The following is a 15,286-nucleotide window of genomic DNA, read 5'->3' on the forward strand; positions in this document are numbered from 1 at the left end:
ACCTTCCTTCCATAATGTTCTAATTTTTTTTTTCTCCATTTAATCTAGAATTAATTTTAAGTATTTTTTTTTCTAATTGTCCACATGAAATATTAAATTATTTCATTGAAATATTTTATTACGTGTTTACCTAAGTGACGACTATTGCTATATGATAAAATTTATATACCGGTGATTTGCAAGAATCCACTTGCAAATTTGCATGCATGCAAGTTTGCATTTTGTAAACATTTTTAAGCAAAAATGAATTTTTTGTTTCAGCGGGGCGGATTATAGTAGAGATCTTTGGAGCATATAAAGAAAATTACAGATCCCAGACAATAGTTAAATATAAAATATTATTATTAATTTTATTAAAGAATAACCAAATTAACCTCAAAAAGAGTAACAAGAGCTAATCTCTTGTGGTGTATAATTTGAGAAAATTTTATTATAAGATAAATAACTGCTAAAATTGTGGGGAAAGCCAAATATAGGTATAATAAATTTCCTAGTTCTTTCTCTTTCCCCCTTAAGTTTTATTTCTTCTAGTATTCAAAACTAATATTATTCTTAATGAAATGAATGGAAACTCTAATATAAAGTTCTAAAGATAAGTTATAAAAGATTAAAAATGTTCAGTTTGGTGTTAAAACTTTTTGTGTTGCTTTTAATGCACACACTAGTATCTTGTGAAAAATTTGAAGAACTTATAAAACCATTGAAGAAACAAGTTTTTGAACAAGTTGAGTTTCCAAATACTATTTGGGAATCTTTAACAATAGAAGAGGAAAAAGAATATAAAGAGATTTACGATAATATAATTCTAGAGAAGCAAGTAGAATATAATATAATAATACGAGAATTTGAAGAATCTTTGGCAAATTATAAGGTAGAACAAGGAGAATTAGACACAATATTAAGAAGTTTATCTAATTCAATTGATAAATTGGGGGGTTTAAACAAAGAAAATCAAATTCAGGAAATATTAGGAGGAAAAGGTATTGTTGAATTTTCTAAGTTGAATAGAAACCTTGAATTTGGCAAGGACTTGTTAGAAAAAGAATTGTTAATAAACAAAAATTCTATTGAAAATTCAGGCAATGAGATATTTACTAATCTAAGGCAACCTGTGGATAATTTAGTACAAAAAGTTACAAATATAAGTAGTAATACAGAAAAATATCTTAAAGCCTTACAACTATTGAATGTATATAGAGAAAGAAGTCACGAAATTTATAATTTAGAACAACTCATTTCAAAAAATACAGTTTCAATAGGTTTATTGGTAAGTGGTTGGACATATATATTAAGTGAAATTGAAACACTTATTAAAGATCAACTACAACCTCTTATTGATGTAAAGAATGAGAAGTTAACTTCAGGTCATGACATGTTGAAAAAGCTGGAACTTATTAATTCCATAATAGATAGTACAATTTTGATAAAATATGGAAAGTTAGAAAATGAGAAAATTGATGAAAAAGGTGGAAATGAAAGTTTAATCAAGGAAATTAAAATTAAGAATTTAGATATGGAAAAAATTTCAATTACTGATCAATTAATTAAGTGGAGACTTGAATTGATTCCATCTATTTTAAACATATTTCAAAGTCCACTATCTAAATTATTGATAGAAATCAATAAGTATATGATGGATGCCAACTTGTTAGATGGATTTGATCAAATCAACGAAAGGATTCAAGAAACAAATGAAGCTCATAATGAATTAAATCAAATTAAATCAAAAATTGACTCAATTTGGTTTAGTTTAAAGTATTTAAGCAAAGATGATGTTTTGGTTAAGAAAAATGAAAAAATAAAAAGTGTTACAGATTACGATGATGTCTATGATGAAAATAACCAAAAAATTTCACTATTGTTCAATCACTTAATTGAAGAGAAAAATCAAATTGAATCATTGTCTAGAAATTCAACATTTAGTGAAAATCATCAGATTTTTTTGGCCTTAAATACTTTAAAATGTTTGTCAGAATATTATCAAATATCAAAAGAAAATGATTTAAATGTTTTATTTACTTATTCAAAAATTAACCAAGAATGTGTGGGATTCTTTTTGAACAAGATCAATTCATATAATATAGAGGAAAATAAGGAGTTTATTAGCATTGGACAAATAAAGGATCCTGCCACAAGATTTGAAAATATAATTTTTCATTATATTTCCATAATATTCCCAAATTCAGAAGAAAAAGATGAAAATTCCTTTAATAATTATCCAATATCTGAATTAATGCAAGAACTTGAGTTAAGTTATAGTCATATAGATGTTAATGAAACAGAAAGTTTTGATTTGAGAAAAAATAATCGATTAAACAATATTAATGAAAAAATGGTTAAATATAATGATTATATTTTTGATTTTAAGAAAAATCTTGAGGGGATTAAGAAAACAACATCATTGGAGAGTTTTGAAATCTTGAGACATTATTTATCTGATTTAACTAAAATATTTGAAGATCATGTAAAAGAATCCATAGGAAATAAGGATGATGCATCTATTCTATTTGATCAATTATTAAAAGAATTTACAGTAATGTTGGAGGAATTATCAGAAAAAGAACTTAATAATGATCACTTAAAAGTCTCAATAAGTAAAAGATTTGAAGATATCCAATTCTTATTCAATGATTTTATTGCTAGAATCAACTTAGAATTTCAAAGATCAAATCGACTAAATTCTAAAGAGTTTGTTGATAATACTCAAACAAGTTTGGAAGAAATCGATGTTGAAATTAGAATATTTAATGAAGAACTAGCTCAAGTGAACGAATTTATGTACAAGAAACATTTAAATAATATTTTATCTCTTTCAACTTATGTATATACGTCAAAGTTATTATTAAATCCTGTAACTAATTTAAAGGATGAAAATAAACTAACTGGAGAATATTTCCCCGATCAATTTACTGATTTATTTAGAGAAAAGTATAGATATATCTTAAATTATTTAGGATACTATTATAAAATTTATCAAGATTTTAAAGAAAAGAAGAAAATCATTTTGGATAGAGAAAATCAAATCAATAATAAACTTTCGAATATAGAGTCTGAATTAATGAAAAGATCCAATATAACTACAATTAATTCATCTATAATGCATAAAATTCAAAGACAACGTAAAATTGCAGAAAAAATACTTGCTGGTTATTTAATGCTAACAATTACATTATATCATTCAAGATCTGAGGATATTAAAAATACAATAACTGCTTTAAATCATTCTATTTCTAATTTTGATCATCAAATTTCAGTCTTTCAAAAACAAAATAAACTTGATGGTAAAATTGGATTTAAAAGTGTAATCAAGAATATCTTAAGGTCAAGAAAATACTTAAAACTTCGAAAGTATTATAAAAGAATGAAAAAGTTTCAAAGCTATTTGTCTCATAAAAAGCAACAAATTTCTGAATTTTTAAAATTCTCAGAAAGTACATTAAATAGTTTAAATCAAGAATTAATAAAGATTGTCGATCAATATTTATGTAGAAAAAAAGGGGTGGAAAATGATTTAGAGTATTTTTATAATGAAAGAAATGATAATAATGAAAATATTGAACCAATACAAATTATTATGGGAGATTTGTACAATATTTTCTCCAGAATAGGGAGGTTGGAATATTATCATTCTCCAAAATATTTGATGTCAAATTCTAAGCTTCTTGGTGAGGTATTGAAACAATATCGACAAATTAGTCATGAAATTAATCTATATCAAAAAAAATCGCAAAAAATATTTATTACTCAAGAAAAGACTTTAAATAATGCTTACAAATTAATCAGAATTGCAATTCCTGCATCATATATGATTAGTAAATATAACAAATTCCCTAAAGAATATCAAAGATTTACATTTAAAACAGGAAAATTAGATATTATTGGAGATGAACCAAAGCATATTAATATAAGAGGATGGGATTTAAAAAAAGGAAAAAAAAGTTTAGCTTTGGAAAATGAGTTAATAATTGAAAGAAAATATATAAAAAATGATCAAGAATTTTATGAAATAAAGAAACAAGTTGAAAAACAATTAAAAGAATACTCACTGCTTCCTGATCAAAAGATTAAAGATAAAATTGATACAAAAACTTTAATTTTTTTTATTCCAGATGATTTAGTTGACCAAATGATATTTGAAATTGAAAGAAATCAAATAGCTTTAAGACAAGGTTATAATTCAAAACTTGATAAAGCTTCTATACAAACTTTAATGAATAACTATGTACATGAATTATTAAAGAGAAGAAAATCTCTATATAGTCAGCTTTCTTCAAAACCATTTATTACAAAACAAGCACAATGTTCAATTAAAGATGATAAAGAGATGGAAAATATTATTTCTTCTATTGAAGAAAAGAAAGAAAGAGAAAAATCCAACTCAATTCTCTAGTTTAATGGTCTAACTTTTTTTCAAATAAAAATTATATATTTATATAAAGTGTTACGATAATTAACAGTAATAGTACAGTACTTGAATAAATAGTGGATATGAAAGAAGTTTAATCAAAAACTAATTTGAATTTTTATAATATTAAAATACAAGTCAATTCTATCAATAAAAATTCATCAAAAATAGTATTTAAGATAAATCTATTGCACACACACAAACACACGCAAAAAAGTGGGATTTAAAAGAAGTTTTTGAGACAAAAAGTCCAGTGTAATCTCTAAGATCAATAATATAAGTAATATATTTATATATTTTGTAAGTATTGGGAAAAATAATAAGATATAAAAAGTTATTTATTCTATTACTTCAACTAAGATAATAATCATAATAATAACAGTAATATCAATACTTAATTTCCGTTTATATTAAGAAAAATTTACTCAATTAAGCCATAAATAATGAGTTTCTAATGGAGAGAGAGGGGGGGCATAAATTAATGTAATATCAGAAGTGGCGCGCAAGTTGTGATCTAATAGAAAATAAATTCCCCTCTGAAACATTTATTTTGTTATTGGGTAAAATAAAAGTAATAATTGTACAGGGTTTGATAAATTAGCAGAGGAAAGAGTTGGATTTATTTTTCAAAAAAATACAAGTAGTTTTTTTTTGGTATAAACGATTATAGTGTAGTTAAAAACGACACTATAGAAATTAATTACAAAGATAAAGTTGCCCCCAACCAATTACACTAACTGTAAAAAGAAAATTGAATTAATTCCAAAAAAAAATTTAGGAAATAAGAAATAATAAGTGGGGAAGGGAAAAAAAAATGTTAAAGGTTTCTCAGCTAAGAAATAATAAAGGTGGAGTTATGAGTTTGGGAGGAGAGACAGAACAACAGAGATTTGATTCAACAAATATTATGGAAGAAAGTAAAAAGAATTCTTCTAGAGTCATAGTAAACTCTGGTTCAGCTGTAGGAATCAAGTATAAAGATGGCATTATGCTAATTTCAAGCCCTTTATTATGTTATGGATCAATGAAGATGAATTCTGATATTTCAAGGTTCCATGTAATTGGATCAGGAATGATTGATTTATATGATGAAAGACAAAAACTTAAAAGCAAAGATGAGGATATGAGTTCCGTTAATACTGATAAAAGACCATTGGTCAGAAAATTGACAGAAGTAGATGAAGATGCAAAAGTAAGATTTTATGAAGGAAAGCTTTCAGTAATAGTATCAACTGGGGAATTTAGTGATTTTCAAAACATTATTGAAAGAGTTGAAGAAAAAGCAGCTGAGGACTTTTTTGAAGGAAATTTCAAATCTGCCAAGGAGTATAGTGGATATATTTCAGCAGTTCATTATCAAAGAAGAAATAAGATGGATCCTTTATTGAATGATATAATAGTTGCAGGACTGCGAAAAGATGGAAGTAAAGAAATTTATTCAGTGGATCCATTAGGTACTAGATTTGATGAAGACTTTATTGCTAGTGGAATGGCTGAGTATCTTGCAATTACATTACTTAGAGATAAATATAAGCCAGATATGAGCTTTGATGAAGCAAAATTGATCTTGGAAGATTGCATGAAAAACTCATTTTATATTGAATGCAAAGGAGCTAGAATGGTTCAGATTGCCACAATTAATCAAGATGGTACCAGAATTTACCCAAAGTATCCTCTTGATGTTACTTGGAGGCATGATCTTTTTGTCAAATCTAACTTGGATAGAAAAGACTATGTTGGATTTTAAGATGTAAGCCAAAGATCAAATGAATACTTCAAGTTAATGTGAATGCCATGTTTCCTTATTTTCTATAATATAAATGTATGTATACATATTACATATTCAGTCATTATTTTACAGAAAAGAGAATATATCATGTACCACTAATTGGCAGATAGAGGTTTTCTAGCTGTCGCCAATTCTACTACTTTGAATTTTAAAGATGATAATTCATTCTCTCATCCTAGTAAACACAGACAACTATATATATAGTCATTGGAAATGGGAGAGAGTATGGATGGATTAGATGGATAGATAAGAGAAAAAAGAAAGGTGGAAGAGAGAGATTCCTTTGATACTTTAGATTAAATAGCATAGGATTAAACTTTTACTTTACACTAGGAAAGTATTCCTTTTACAAAATTAAAATGCTTGAAAGTTTGTACATTTTCTTTCTACTTGTTTCTACTTCGTATGAAATCAACTTAAATTTGATTCCACAAAGTCCCAGTTGATAATACTGAAGAATTGATCGACATAAGAACCTCTGTTGTTCCTATAATCTATGTAATAAGCATGTTCCCATACATCACAGGTTAGAACTGGTTTTCCAAGTCCGAGCTTCTCAGGATTGTCACCATCATGAGTTTGGACAATTTTAAGTTTTTGATTGTTAATTGGGTCAATAACTACCCAAATCCAACCTGATCCAAAATGACCAGTTGCATTAGCGGTAAATGACTCCTTGAATGACTCAAAACTTCCAAAGGACTCTTCAATTAACTTTGAAACCTTTGAAGTTGGCTTATTAGTTTCTGATGGAGACCTTAAACAGCTCCAGTAGAATGTATGATTCCAAATCTGGGATGCATTGTTGTAGATTGGGCCAGAACTCTTCATTATTACTTTCATTAAGTCTGTTTCATTTTCAAATTCTGTAGATTTTATTAATGAATTCAACTTTGTAACATATCCTGCATGATGCTTGCCATAATGATAGTCTAATGTCTCAGGTGAAATAACAGGCTCTAGAGCCTTCTTGTCATATGGAAGAGGTGGCAATTCAAACGGCATCCCTGAGAATAATCTACAAAATTTGTTAACTAACTTTTTAGAGTTATTATTAAATATAAATCTGATTGACATCTACGCCATGTGCGTTCGAAACTTGTTGGGGGGCGCACATTCTCGAAACAGAGGGGGCTTATGAATAGTCTCACCATTGAATTTTTTTTTTCTTTCAGATGTCTCCGAGAATTCCCGGCTAATTCTAATTCAATTAAGTTAAGTTCAAATAAATTTGAGAACTTTAACTTCAATTATCACTGAATTTGAAAGCTTTTTTTTCACTCTAATCAAGAACACAACTACCGATATAATTTATTACCGCTGGGGCTGATTTTCTCCTATTTTTAAAAACAGAAATACAAATTAAATTTGGGATTTCCGACGCTGAAAGTTCTATTTATTTATTGAAATCTTAATTTTCTACATGAAAAAGACTACACACTTTACTGGGGAGAATATTATTATCCTAAATCTTGAAAATTTTGCTACTTTGTTATTTTTTTCAACTTCATTTTTCCTTTTGATTCCATTATTTGAATACTTATTTCTTTACTTTAATCACTAATTTCCAAATAAACTCTGACAATTACATTACACTTCACTTTATTGTTGGCTGCTTTGCCTCAAATAATAAGATTCATCCATTATTTGATTTAATATCCATTTCTAGAAATATCTCATATTCTCAATACAACTCTGATAACACCATTTTTTTTTTTTTTTACTTCTTTTCATTTTCTCATTCCTTCCCTCAGTAATATCATATTCTTTCTCTTAATTCAAACAAACTTATTTGTTTTTTAGAACAAATGTTATTTTTTCACACTTGATCATAATTTTCTTTCTTATTTACTATTCACATGTATGGTGCTAGTATCGACAGCCCCCTTAGCTTAGTTGGTAGAGCATTCGCTTAGTAAGCGAAAGGTCCCGGGTTCGATTCCCGTAGGTGGCTCTCTTTTTACTGCGCACAAAAAAACATTTTTATTTCATGTTATTGAATATGAAGTTAGAAATACAATTTATTTTGAATATGAATGTTACCATTTACATGATCATTATGATTGATTTCATTATTAAAACTATCTTCATCATCAAGTTCTGCGTGATCAGTATTATTATCTACATCTGTTTCTGCATCAGTTTCCATTTCTACTCCTTCAGCTTGTTCATTGAATATTGGAGGAATTTTATAGCATTCAGAATTGAAAATTTCCTGGGAACTAATATTATCGTTCTTAACACTTTTTTCAATACGTTTCTTTTCCATTCTCAAAAGGTCTAAATTTAAATAATAGAATTGATGTAATATTTCAATGCACCATAAAAATTTATTCCTTGTATGAATCCCTGATATCGGGTCAAAAAAGTTATTATTTGTGACAATTCTACCATTAATCTGATTATTTTCTGAATCAAAAGTATCAGTACTTGAATATGTTGTACTAGTACTAGTAGTTGTCATACCACTAGTTTTTATTTGTTGATTAAATGAATTATTAATGTCAAAACCATTATTTAGTCCAAAATCTATTCCTAAATCCATTCCAAAAATATTATTATTATTGTAATTATATGATTCTCCAGTATTATATGTCTTAAATGATTTTTCTTCTGTTTTACATAAATAATGACTATTCGGAATTTTGTTGATTGCCAAGAAAGTTTTATCTACATATTCATGAAATATTTGTGGAGTTTTAAATAATGCATATTGGCTCATTAATTCTTCTGGATCTTTAAATTTATCGCTTGAATCATTTAAGAAATTATAATTAATCCAAAAATCATCTTTAATATAGCTTTTTATTTGTTTTTCAAATTGTTCTTTATGCTTTCCTTTATAATTAATAGCAAGTATATGTATCATAAATCTACATTTTTTACTTTTGAGTATTATTTCTGGTATTAATGAAGTTTCATTATCCAAATTATTGTTGTTATGTTTGTATTTGAGTAGGAAAATATATTTGGGTTTAATTGGAGGTATCATTTTTTCACCTCGAGGATAGCTTAAGTAATATTTATACCATAACAACTTTGTAAAAAAAAGGAAATGTAATTTATATTAATTATATTTAAAAAAAAATATTAAAGAATTTAAAACTTACCTGTTCCTCATATGGTTGATAATTAATTTTCCAGGGTTTATCAGGACCAGCAAAATGTACAATTTTGTGTCTCATAGTATCTTTCCAATCATCTCTTCCTGCCCAAAAATTATAGTCCATTGGCAATTCATCATAAGTACCATTACAATAAATATTTAAAGCGATCTGATCATTAATTCCCCATTTCTGAACCAATGATAATGTATTATTCACAAAATTATTTTCTCTCAACTTTTTTAAACTCAATAACAGTACTCCAGCATTAAATGATCTACTTGCTTTGTATTGAAGGTGATCTATTAGCTCATCTTTTTTTAACCAGTCATTAATAATGTTTGAATTAGTCGAAGATCTTGCTACTATACCACACTCACTCTTTATTTCTGTCTTGAATAGTTGCCTAAAATATTTTGATTTATTAAAAAAAACAAAAATATATATTAGTTAATTCAATTTTGTTAATATAATTTTTTTAAAATTAATCCTCTCAAGTTATACATTTAAGTATAGAGAAAACCACATTCTATTTTTATTAGAAACTTACCTTAATGAATGGTTTACGATTGCATCAGTATCCACATATAAAATCTTATCAATTCTTTTGTCTATCATTTCTGGTAATAAAAGTCTGCACATTGTTGCCTCAGAAACATGCTTTAAAGTCTGTTTGTACTTGATTTTATATGTAAAAGGATAAAATATTAAAGTTAATTTTTCAGAAAACCCAAGTTCATCATTCAACTTTGACAGCATAGAATAATCACTTGGTGTTACATCCGGCATTGCTATTATATGTACATTTGCATATTCTCCCAGACCTAAATTACTATAGATTGAATTGAGCAATGTTGGAAATAATGGAAAAACTTGTTTATCTGATGAAAAAGTTATTTCATATTTTACTCTCAAAGAGTCATTCATTGACTTGAATATTGAACTATTTTTTCTGTGAAATATTTTAACACTCGAAATTCCCATTATAAAAGGTACTGTAATACATATTATTGCTGAAAATATCACTATTACCAGTGATATTTTCTGCTTCAATGTTGCCATTTTTTATTTATTCTTCTTTTTCTTCTTCTAATTCTTCTGTTATAAAAGCTTGTTGTTCTCTTAGGCTACTACTAATACTACTACTAACTCTAATATCACTACTAAAACTACTAATTTTTGACCTTTAAATTATTTTTGTCCACATTACTATTATTAATCAAATATTACTTGATAAATAAGCTTGATTTTTTTTTAAATTGGAAGTTGAAATTATTATCCTTCAAATTTCAATAATTTTTTTCTTCTTAGATTTAAACTTCTTTTTTATTAAAATATCTCAATTTAATTTATTCTCAAGTCTTGTGTGGATATCAAATAATTAAAGTTTAATACTTGGATTGCTCAGTTCTTCAATTATCTCTTGACTATTTAATTTTAAAGTTACTTATTGTATTATTTTTAAAAATATTATTATTTTTAAAAATAATAATATTTTTAAAATTCTTAGTAATTTTTTTTTTGCTGTCAAACAAAAACAGCTTTTGCATGCACCTGCCCTCATGCAAACATTTTTTTTAATTACACTTACGTGTCTTTTTTAATGGACACCGGTATTATGCATTGTGGCAGGAAAAAAAATAAAATAAAAATTAATAATAAAACTAATATATGAATATTTTGTAAATATTTTTTTTTATTTAAGAAAAAATATGGAAAAATCAGAAAAAGAAGATTCTACCATTAAAGAAGTTCAAACTATTTTGAAGACAGCAGTGACGCAAATAATGAATAATGTAAGTCTTAACATAATTAATAACAACAATTACAGCGTAATGCGCAAATATATACATTATAATATTAAATTGATTTAAAATGAAATCTTCTCAAAATTTTAATTAGTCATCTAATGTTAAATAATGCAATATATTGGTAAATATTGAATAAGAAAGCATAAAAATAAAGAAAAAAAATCTCTTGAATATTTTTTTTTTCTTGATATATCTCTCTTTTTCAATAACAGTGATCACATGTAAAATATATTCACATATATATATATATCAAGTGATTTAAATTCCAAATATTTGAAATAAATGAACGTATTTTTAATAAAACTAACCAAAAAAATTTATTTGTTAGCAAGAAACACTGCATTGTTGTTATTTACCAATTTGTATTTACATCAAATGTTCACTTTTTATTTGAATTACTCTTAGGAAGTAAGAAAAGTCTGTTTTGAACAATGCTTTCAAAGCAAGAAATCGCACTCCCCTTTAAATATATTTGACCATCAATGTCTTTCTAGATGTATGGATAAGATGTTTCATGCACATTCAATTGTGGAGCAAGCTACTACTGAAAAAGTTAAAGATTTAGGTAGTTCTGAACATATTCAGAATATTTGAAAAACTTTATAGGTTTTGAAATTATTTATATATTATTTTCTTTCACAATTCTCTTTGTCAATGCAACACACTGACATTTTCTTCGCTTAGTCATTTAATCCCAACATTTATTATTATTGGTAATGCCAATGCAAAACTGACAGATTTTAAGTTTTATTTTAAGAATCACTGCTTGATATAATACAACCAGATGGTATTCATCCCAGCTAATTGCATTATAAAAATGAATATTACGATTAAATATATTCATTTGAAGCTTTAAACTTATATCCCATCTCTAGGTAAGGCCCTCTTACACTCAACCCACTTCCCTTTAAGATAGTGATTACTATAAAATTTGGTAACGTTGTTTACTGCATCAACACTCTCAAATGTTACAAATCCGAAACCTCTAGGACGTCCATTATTTTTGTCAGTAATGAGTACTGCATCCTTAATATTTCCAAATCTTTGAAAATATATTTTAAATTCTTCTAAAGTGAGATCAGGAAGCCCACCAACAAAAATTTTACTAACATTCTTAATTCCCTTTGTAACAGCATTGTTATAATTTTCTGGTGTATTTTCATTTTTTGTTATGTCTTCAAAATACTCTTTGATCATCAAATTGGTATTTCTAGGTGAAGCTCTTTTGCAGTCCACAACTTTGCCCATTATTATATGTGGGGTAATATTCTGAACAATCTCAACAGTTTTTGGATCCTTAAAAGTCACGAATCCAAAACCCCTGCTTCTCCCACTTACATTGTCATACATTACTACAGCGTCCAATATTACACCAAATTGCAAAAAGTATTCCATCAAAATTGATGAAGTTACTTGCTGAGAAAGTCCACCAACAAATATTTTTCCCGACTCTAAATTCATTGTCATTTATTTATAGCTTTTCCAAAATTGAACTTATTCATGTATTTTGTATTTATATATGTTTAGAATAAAAAAAAAGAATTCAAAAAGAATTTACACAAATTTATTGTAAATCTTGTATTTTTATTCTATTTTTGTGTACATTAATTTCAGCACCCGGAAGTGAATATATAATCTGCTTAATGTTGTTGAGTTGTTGAAAGTTTGATTAAATCTCTATTACTAAATTCATTATAAATAAGAAATAATAGTAATTTCTCTTACTGTATTCTTATTCTTTTCTGATATTAATTTTTTAGATTATTTTACTATTATAAAGCTATAGAGTCCATAAATTTATTTCTAATATTAATAATATATTCTTCTTTCTTATCAATCTAGAAAGTTTCAAAAGAAAAAAAAAGAAAATAAAAGGTGTTTGAGAAAATAAAATAAGCAAAATTACTTGTTTGCATGTTGCCGCCTCTTCTCAATGGCCATATTGCATGCAATAGAATTTATAAATTTATAATTAATTTTTTTATATCCTCGGAATTTAGTAGAAAACGTGCATAAAACAAAAGTCAATTCAAAATTCTTTTTCCATGCCTCTTATTTCCTTAGAAATTTATTTATTATGAATATTAATCAATTTGACTATTTTGATCTTTTTATTAGAGACTTTTATTATATACTTTATTATTTAGTAATTTACGTGGCGGATAATCTATTTATATAATTCAACTATATTAATTAAATAAATACTTTAGTTGTTCAATTAGATTAATATTATTGCAATAGGAATAACCGGATAAAATTCATTCATGAAATTTTAGAAATTATAAGTTGAATATAACGAGTTATAATGCATACAAATATAATAAAATGAATAATAGCTCTTTAAATACAAATGTCAAAGAAACTATTTTAAATTAACTGACATATTTCTCATATCTGTATAATTAATATATTGATTTTAGTTACTTTCTCTTTATTTAACTGTTAATATTATGTAAACAAAAATAGTTAATTAGCGCTAAGCATAATATTAAGCGGAATTTTTACTAATTTAATTATTGAAATATTTGACATTAAAGCTAAATTTCAGTTTTAAAAATGCTTAAATAACAATACAATGAATTCAAAGATAGAGAGTTTGAACAATTTAGATACTGAAGTTGTTCTATTATCTACTGGAAAGAAGGTTGAAGTTCAAAAAACAAAAGTGAAAAATGAACAAGAAGAGGATTCTTTTGATGATAAAGAAACTTTTGAGAGAATCCGTAATGTTGGAAGCTGTAGTTCAGCAGCAGGGAGTAATTTTTTTCACTCTTATAGAAAAATAAAACAAATAGAAGAAGAACGGCTAAACAAAATGGAAGAGGAATATTTAGAGGAGAAGGAAAAAAGGGAATTTAGCATGCAAAGAGAATCAAGAATAATGAGGTATATTGAATCCACAAGTAAGAAATCTGAAAAGAGAAAGAAAAAAAAGATGCAAAAGGTTTTAAAAAAGCAAAAAAATCTAAATAATAAAAATGAATAAAGTATATTTATGTTTATTTTTCCTTATAATTTTAAGATCATTATAATTTAATTATATATTAGGTTGTTGTTACAATTCTAAGTTTTGCTTGTTTTATAAGTTCATTTTGAATATTCACATCTTTAATCATTTCTTTGTATTTGTCAATATATTTGTTTAAGTTATATCTTGGAGTAATGTGAGAAAGATCAGGAGGGACTGCCAAAGAAATAGGTAAATCAGGAAATATTTCAAGAATATTTTTGTCATTCTTAAATCTTTTGCTTTTTTTAGCCATTAATGTGTCATTTTCTGATTCTTCTGTTAAATCCTTGGCCGTTTCAATATTATATTCTGTCATTTCATCATTTATACCATCAAAACTGTTATTTCTCTTCTTTTCATTTATTTCACTTGAGTCTCTATCATTCATCATTAAAATACATTCCTCCTTAAAGTATCTCTTCTGCTCCTCTAATCTTTGTTGTTTTACAGAATCTGGAGCCAATTCACTTACAGGACATGTTACAAATTCTCTAACAGACATTTCTCCTGCTAATATTCTTCGTCTCAAATCTAAGTTGTTAGGACGTTTTAAATTACTCATCAATTCAAACCTCCTCTGGCGAATTATTCTACTATCTTTACCTGCCATTACTTTTAGAAAGTCTTCTTCTATACTTTTGCTCAATGAGTATATATCCACATTCTTAAATGTCTTATTTTCCACCAAGCCTTGCTCAAGAGCATTCCTTAATTCCGTCTGCATAGAACCTTCCATGTTTTCTTGTTTTTACCCTTGCCTTTTATTCAACCAGTTTAGTTTACCCTAGCTCAATTTACCATACACAATTCAGAACAAACACCCCTCTTAAAGCAATTATTAACAAGAATTAACTATAAAATCAGGATTCAAAAGATTCTTCTAAATTTCTAACAACAATTTAATTTATCTAAAATTACAAAATGAAAACAACATTTCGTCAATTTTATTTGAAATTTTTTCTAGAAAAAATTGAAATATTCAAAAAATCGATATGGCGCCAAAATACTCGTGAACTTGTAGTTTAGCTCTATTGGAACTTCTTGTTAATTCTATTGATAAAAAAAAAATCACTGAAAAAAGAACCTGCTCGGTCAATTAATTCAGTTTTCATATAGAAAAGGTTTAGACCACAAAAAAAAAGCAAAAAAAAAAGTTATTTAATGCTA

General features: G+C 26.4%; 9 protein-coding genes and 1 non-coding gene across 10 annotated transcripts; 4 read left to right on the forward strand and 6 right to left on the reverse strand.

Moving 5' to 3' along the window:
- Positions 1 to 613: 613 nt before the first annotated feature.
- Positions 614 to 4,390, forward strand: cgd5_3210 (large hypothetical protein with signal peptide; the record flags this gene model as incomplete). Its single annotated transcript, XM_626249.1, has 1 exon — positions 614 to 4,390. The coding sequence occupies one exon, from the start codon at positions 614 to 616 to the stop codon at positions 4,388 to 4,390; it is 3,777 nt and encodes a 1,258-aa protein (XP_626249.1).
- Positions 4,391 to 5,219: 829 nt separating this feature from the next.
- cgd5_3220 (proteasome subunit beta7; NTN hydrolase fold) lies at positions 5,220 to 6,152 on the forward strand (the record flags this gene model as incomplete). The annotated part of the gene is made up of 1 exon (XM_626250.1): positions 5,220 to 6,152. One exon carries the CDS (start codon positions 5,220 to 5,222, stop codon positions 6,150 to 6,152), a length of 933 nt encoding a protein of 310 aa, XP_626250.1.
- A 453-nt stretch (positions 6,153 to 6,605) lies between these two features.
- cgd5_3230 (superoxide dismutase) lies at positions 6,606 to 7,271 on the reverse strand (the record flags this gene model as incomplete). Its single annotated transcript, XM_001388246.1, has 1 exon — positions 6,606 to 7,271. One exon carries the CDS (start codon positions 7,269 to 7,271, stop codon positions 6,606 to 6,608), a length of 666 nt encoding a protein of 221 aa, XP_001388283.1.
- An 804-nt stretch (positions 7,272 to 8,075) lies between these two features.
- cgd5_3235 lies at positions 8,076 to 8,148 on the forward strand (the record flags this gene model as incomplete). The annotated part of the gene is made up of 1 exon: positions 8,076 to 8,148. It is a non-coding gene; the product is annotated as a tRNA-Thr (tRNA).
- A 54-nt stretch (positions 8,149 to 8,202) lies between these two features.
- Positions 8,203 to 9,186, reverse strand: cgd5_3240 (hypothetical protein; the record flags this gene model as incomplete). The annotated part of the gene is made up of 1 exon (XM_626251.1): positions 8,203 to 9,186. The coding sequence occupies one exon, from the start codon at positions 9,184 to 9,186 to the stop codon at positions 8,203 to 8,205; it is 984 nt and encodes a 327-aa protein (XP_626251.1).
- An 85-nt stretch (positions 9,187 to 9,271) lies between these two features.
- cgd5_3250 (secreted lipopolysaccharide sugar transferase like family 8 glycosyltransferase) lies at positions 9,272 to 9,748 on the reverse strand (the record flags this gene model as incomplete). Its single annotated transcript, XM_626252.1, has 1 exon — positions 9,272 to 9,748. A coding segment is annotated over one exon (477 nt), but the record flags the coding sequence as incomplete, so codon positions are not given.
- Positions 9,749 to 9,844: 96 nt separating this feature from the next.
- cgd5_3260 (secreted lipopolysaccharide sugar transferase like family 8 glycosyltransferase) lies at positions 9,845 to 10,360 on the reverse strand (the record flags this gene model as incomplete). The annotated part of the gene is made up of 1 exon (XM_626253.1): positions 9,845 to 10,360. The coding sequence occupies one exon, from the start codon at positions 10,358 to 10,360 to the stop codon at positions 9,845 to 9,847; it is 516 nt and encodes a 171-aa protein (XP_626253.1).
- A 1,607-nt stretch (positions 10,361 to 11,967) lies between these two features.
- cgd5_3270 (RNA recognition motif (RRM)-containing protein) lies at positions 11,968 to 12,576 on the reverse strand (the record flags this gene model as incomplete). The annotated part of the gene is made up of 1 exon (XM_001388247.1): positions 11,968 to 12,576. One exon carries the CDS (start codon positions 12,574 to 12,576, stop codon positions 11,968 to 11,970), a length of 609 nt encoding a protein of 202 aa, XP_001388284.1.
- A 1,108-nt stretch (positions 12,577 to 13,684) lies between these two features.
- Positions 13,685 to 14,095, forward strand: cgd5_3280 (hypothetical protein; the record flags this gene model as incomplete). The annotated part of the gene is made up of 1 exon (XM_626254.1): positions 13,685 to 14,095. The coding sequence occupies one exon, from the start codon at positions 13,685 to 13,687 to the stop codon at positions 14,093 to 14,095; it is 411 nt and encodes a 136-aa protein (XP_626254.1).
- Positions 14,096 to 14,153: 58 nt separating this feature from the next.
- Positions 14,154 to 14,855, reverse strand: cgd5_3290 (transcription elongation factor TFIIS; the record flags this gene model as incomplete). Its single annotated transcript, XM_626255.1, has 1 exon — positions 14,154 to 14,855. One exon carries the CDS (start codon positions 14,853 to 14,855, stop codon positions 14,154 to 14,156), a length of 702 nt encoding a protein of 233 aa, XP_626255.1.
- Between the last annotated feature and the right edge of the window lie 431 nt (positions 14,856 to 15,286).

This window comes from Cryptosporidium parvum, chromosome 5 (assembly GCF_000165345.1).
Source record: "Cryptosporidium parvum Iowa II chromosome 5, whole genome shotgun sequence".
Classification (NCBI taxonomy): domain Eukaryota; phylum Apicomplexa; class Conoidasida; order Eucoccidiorida; family Cryptosporidiidae; genus Cryptosporidium; species Cryptosporidium parvum.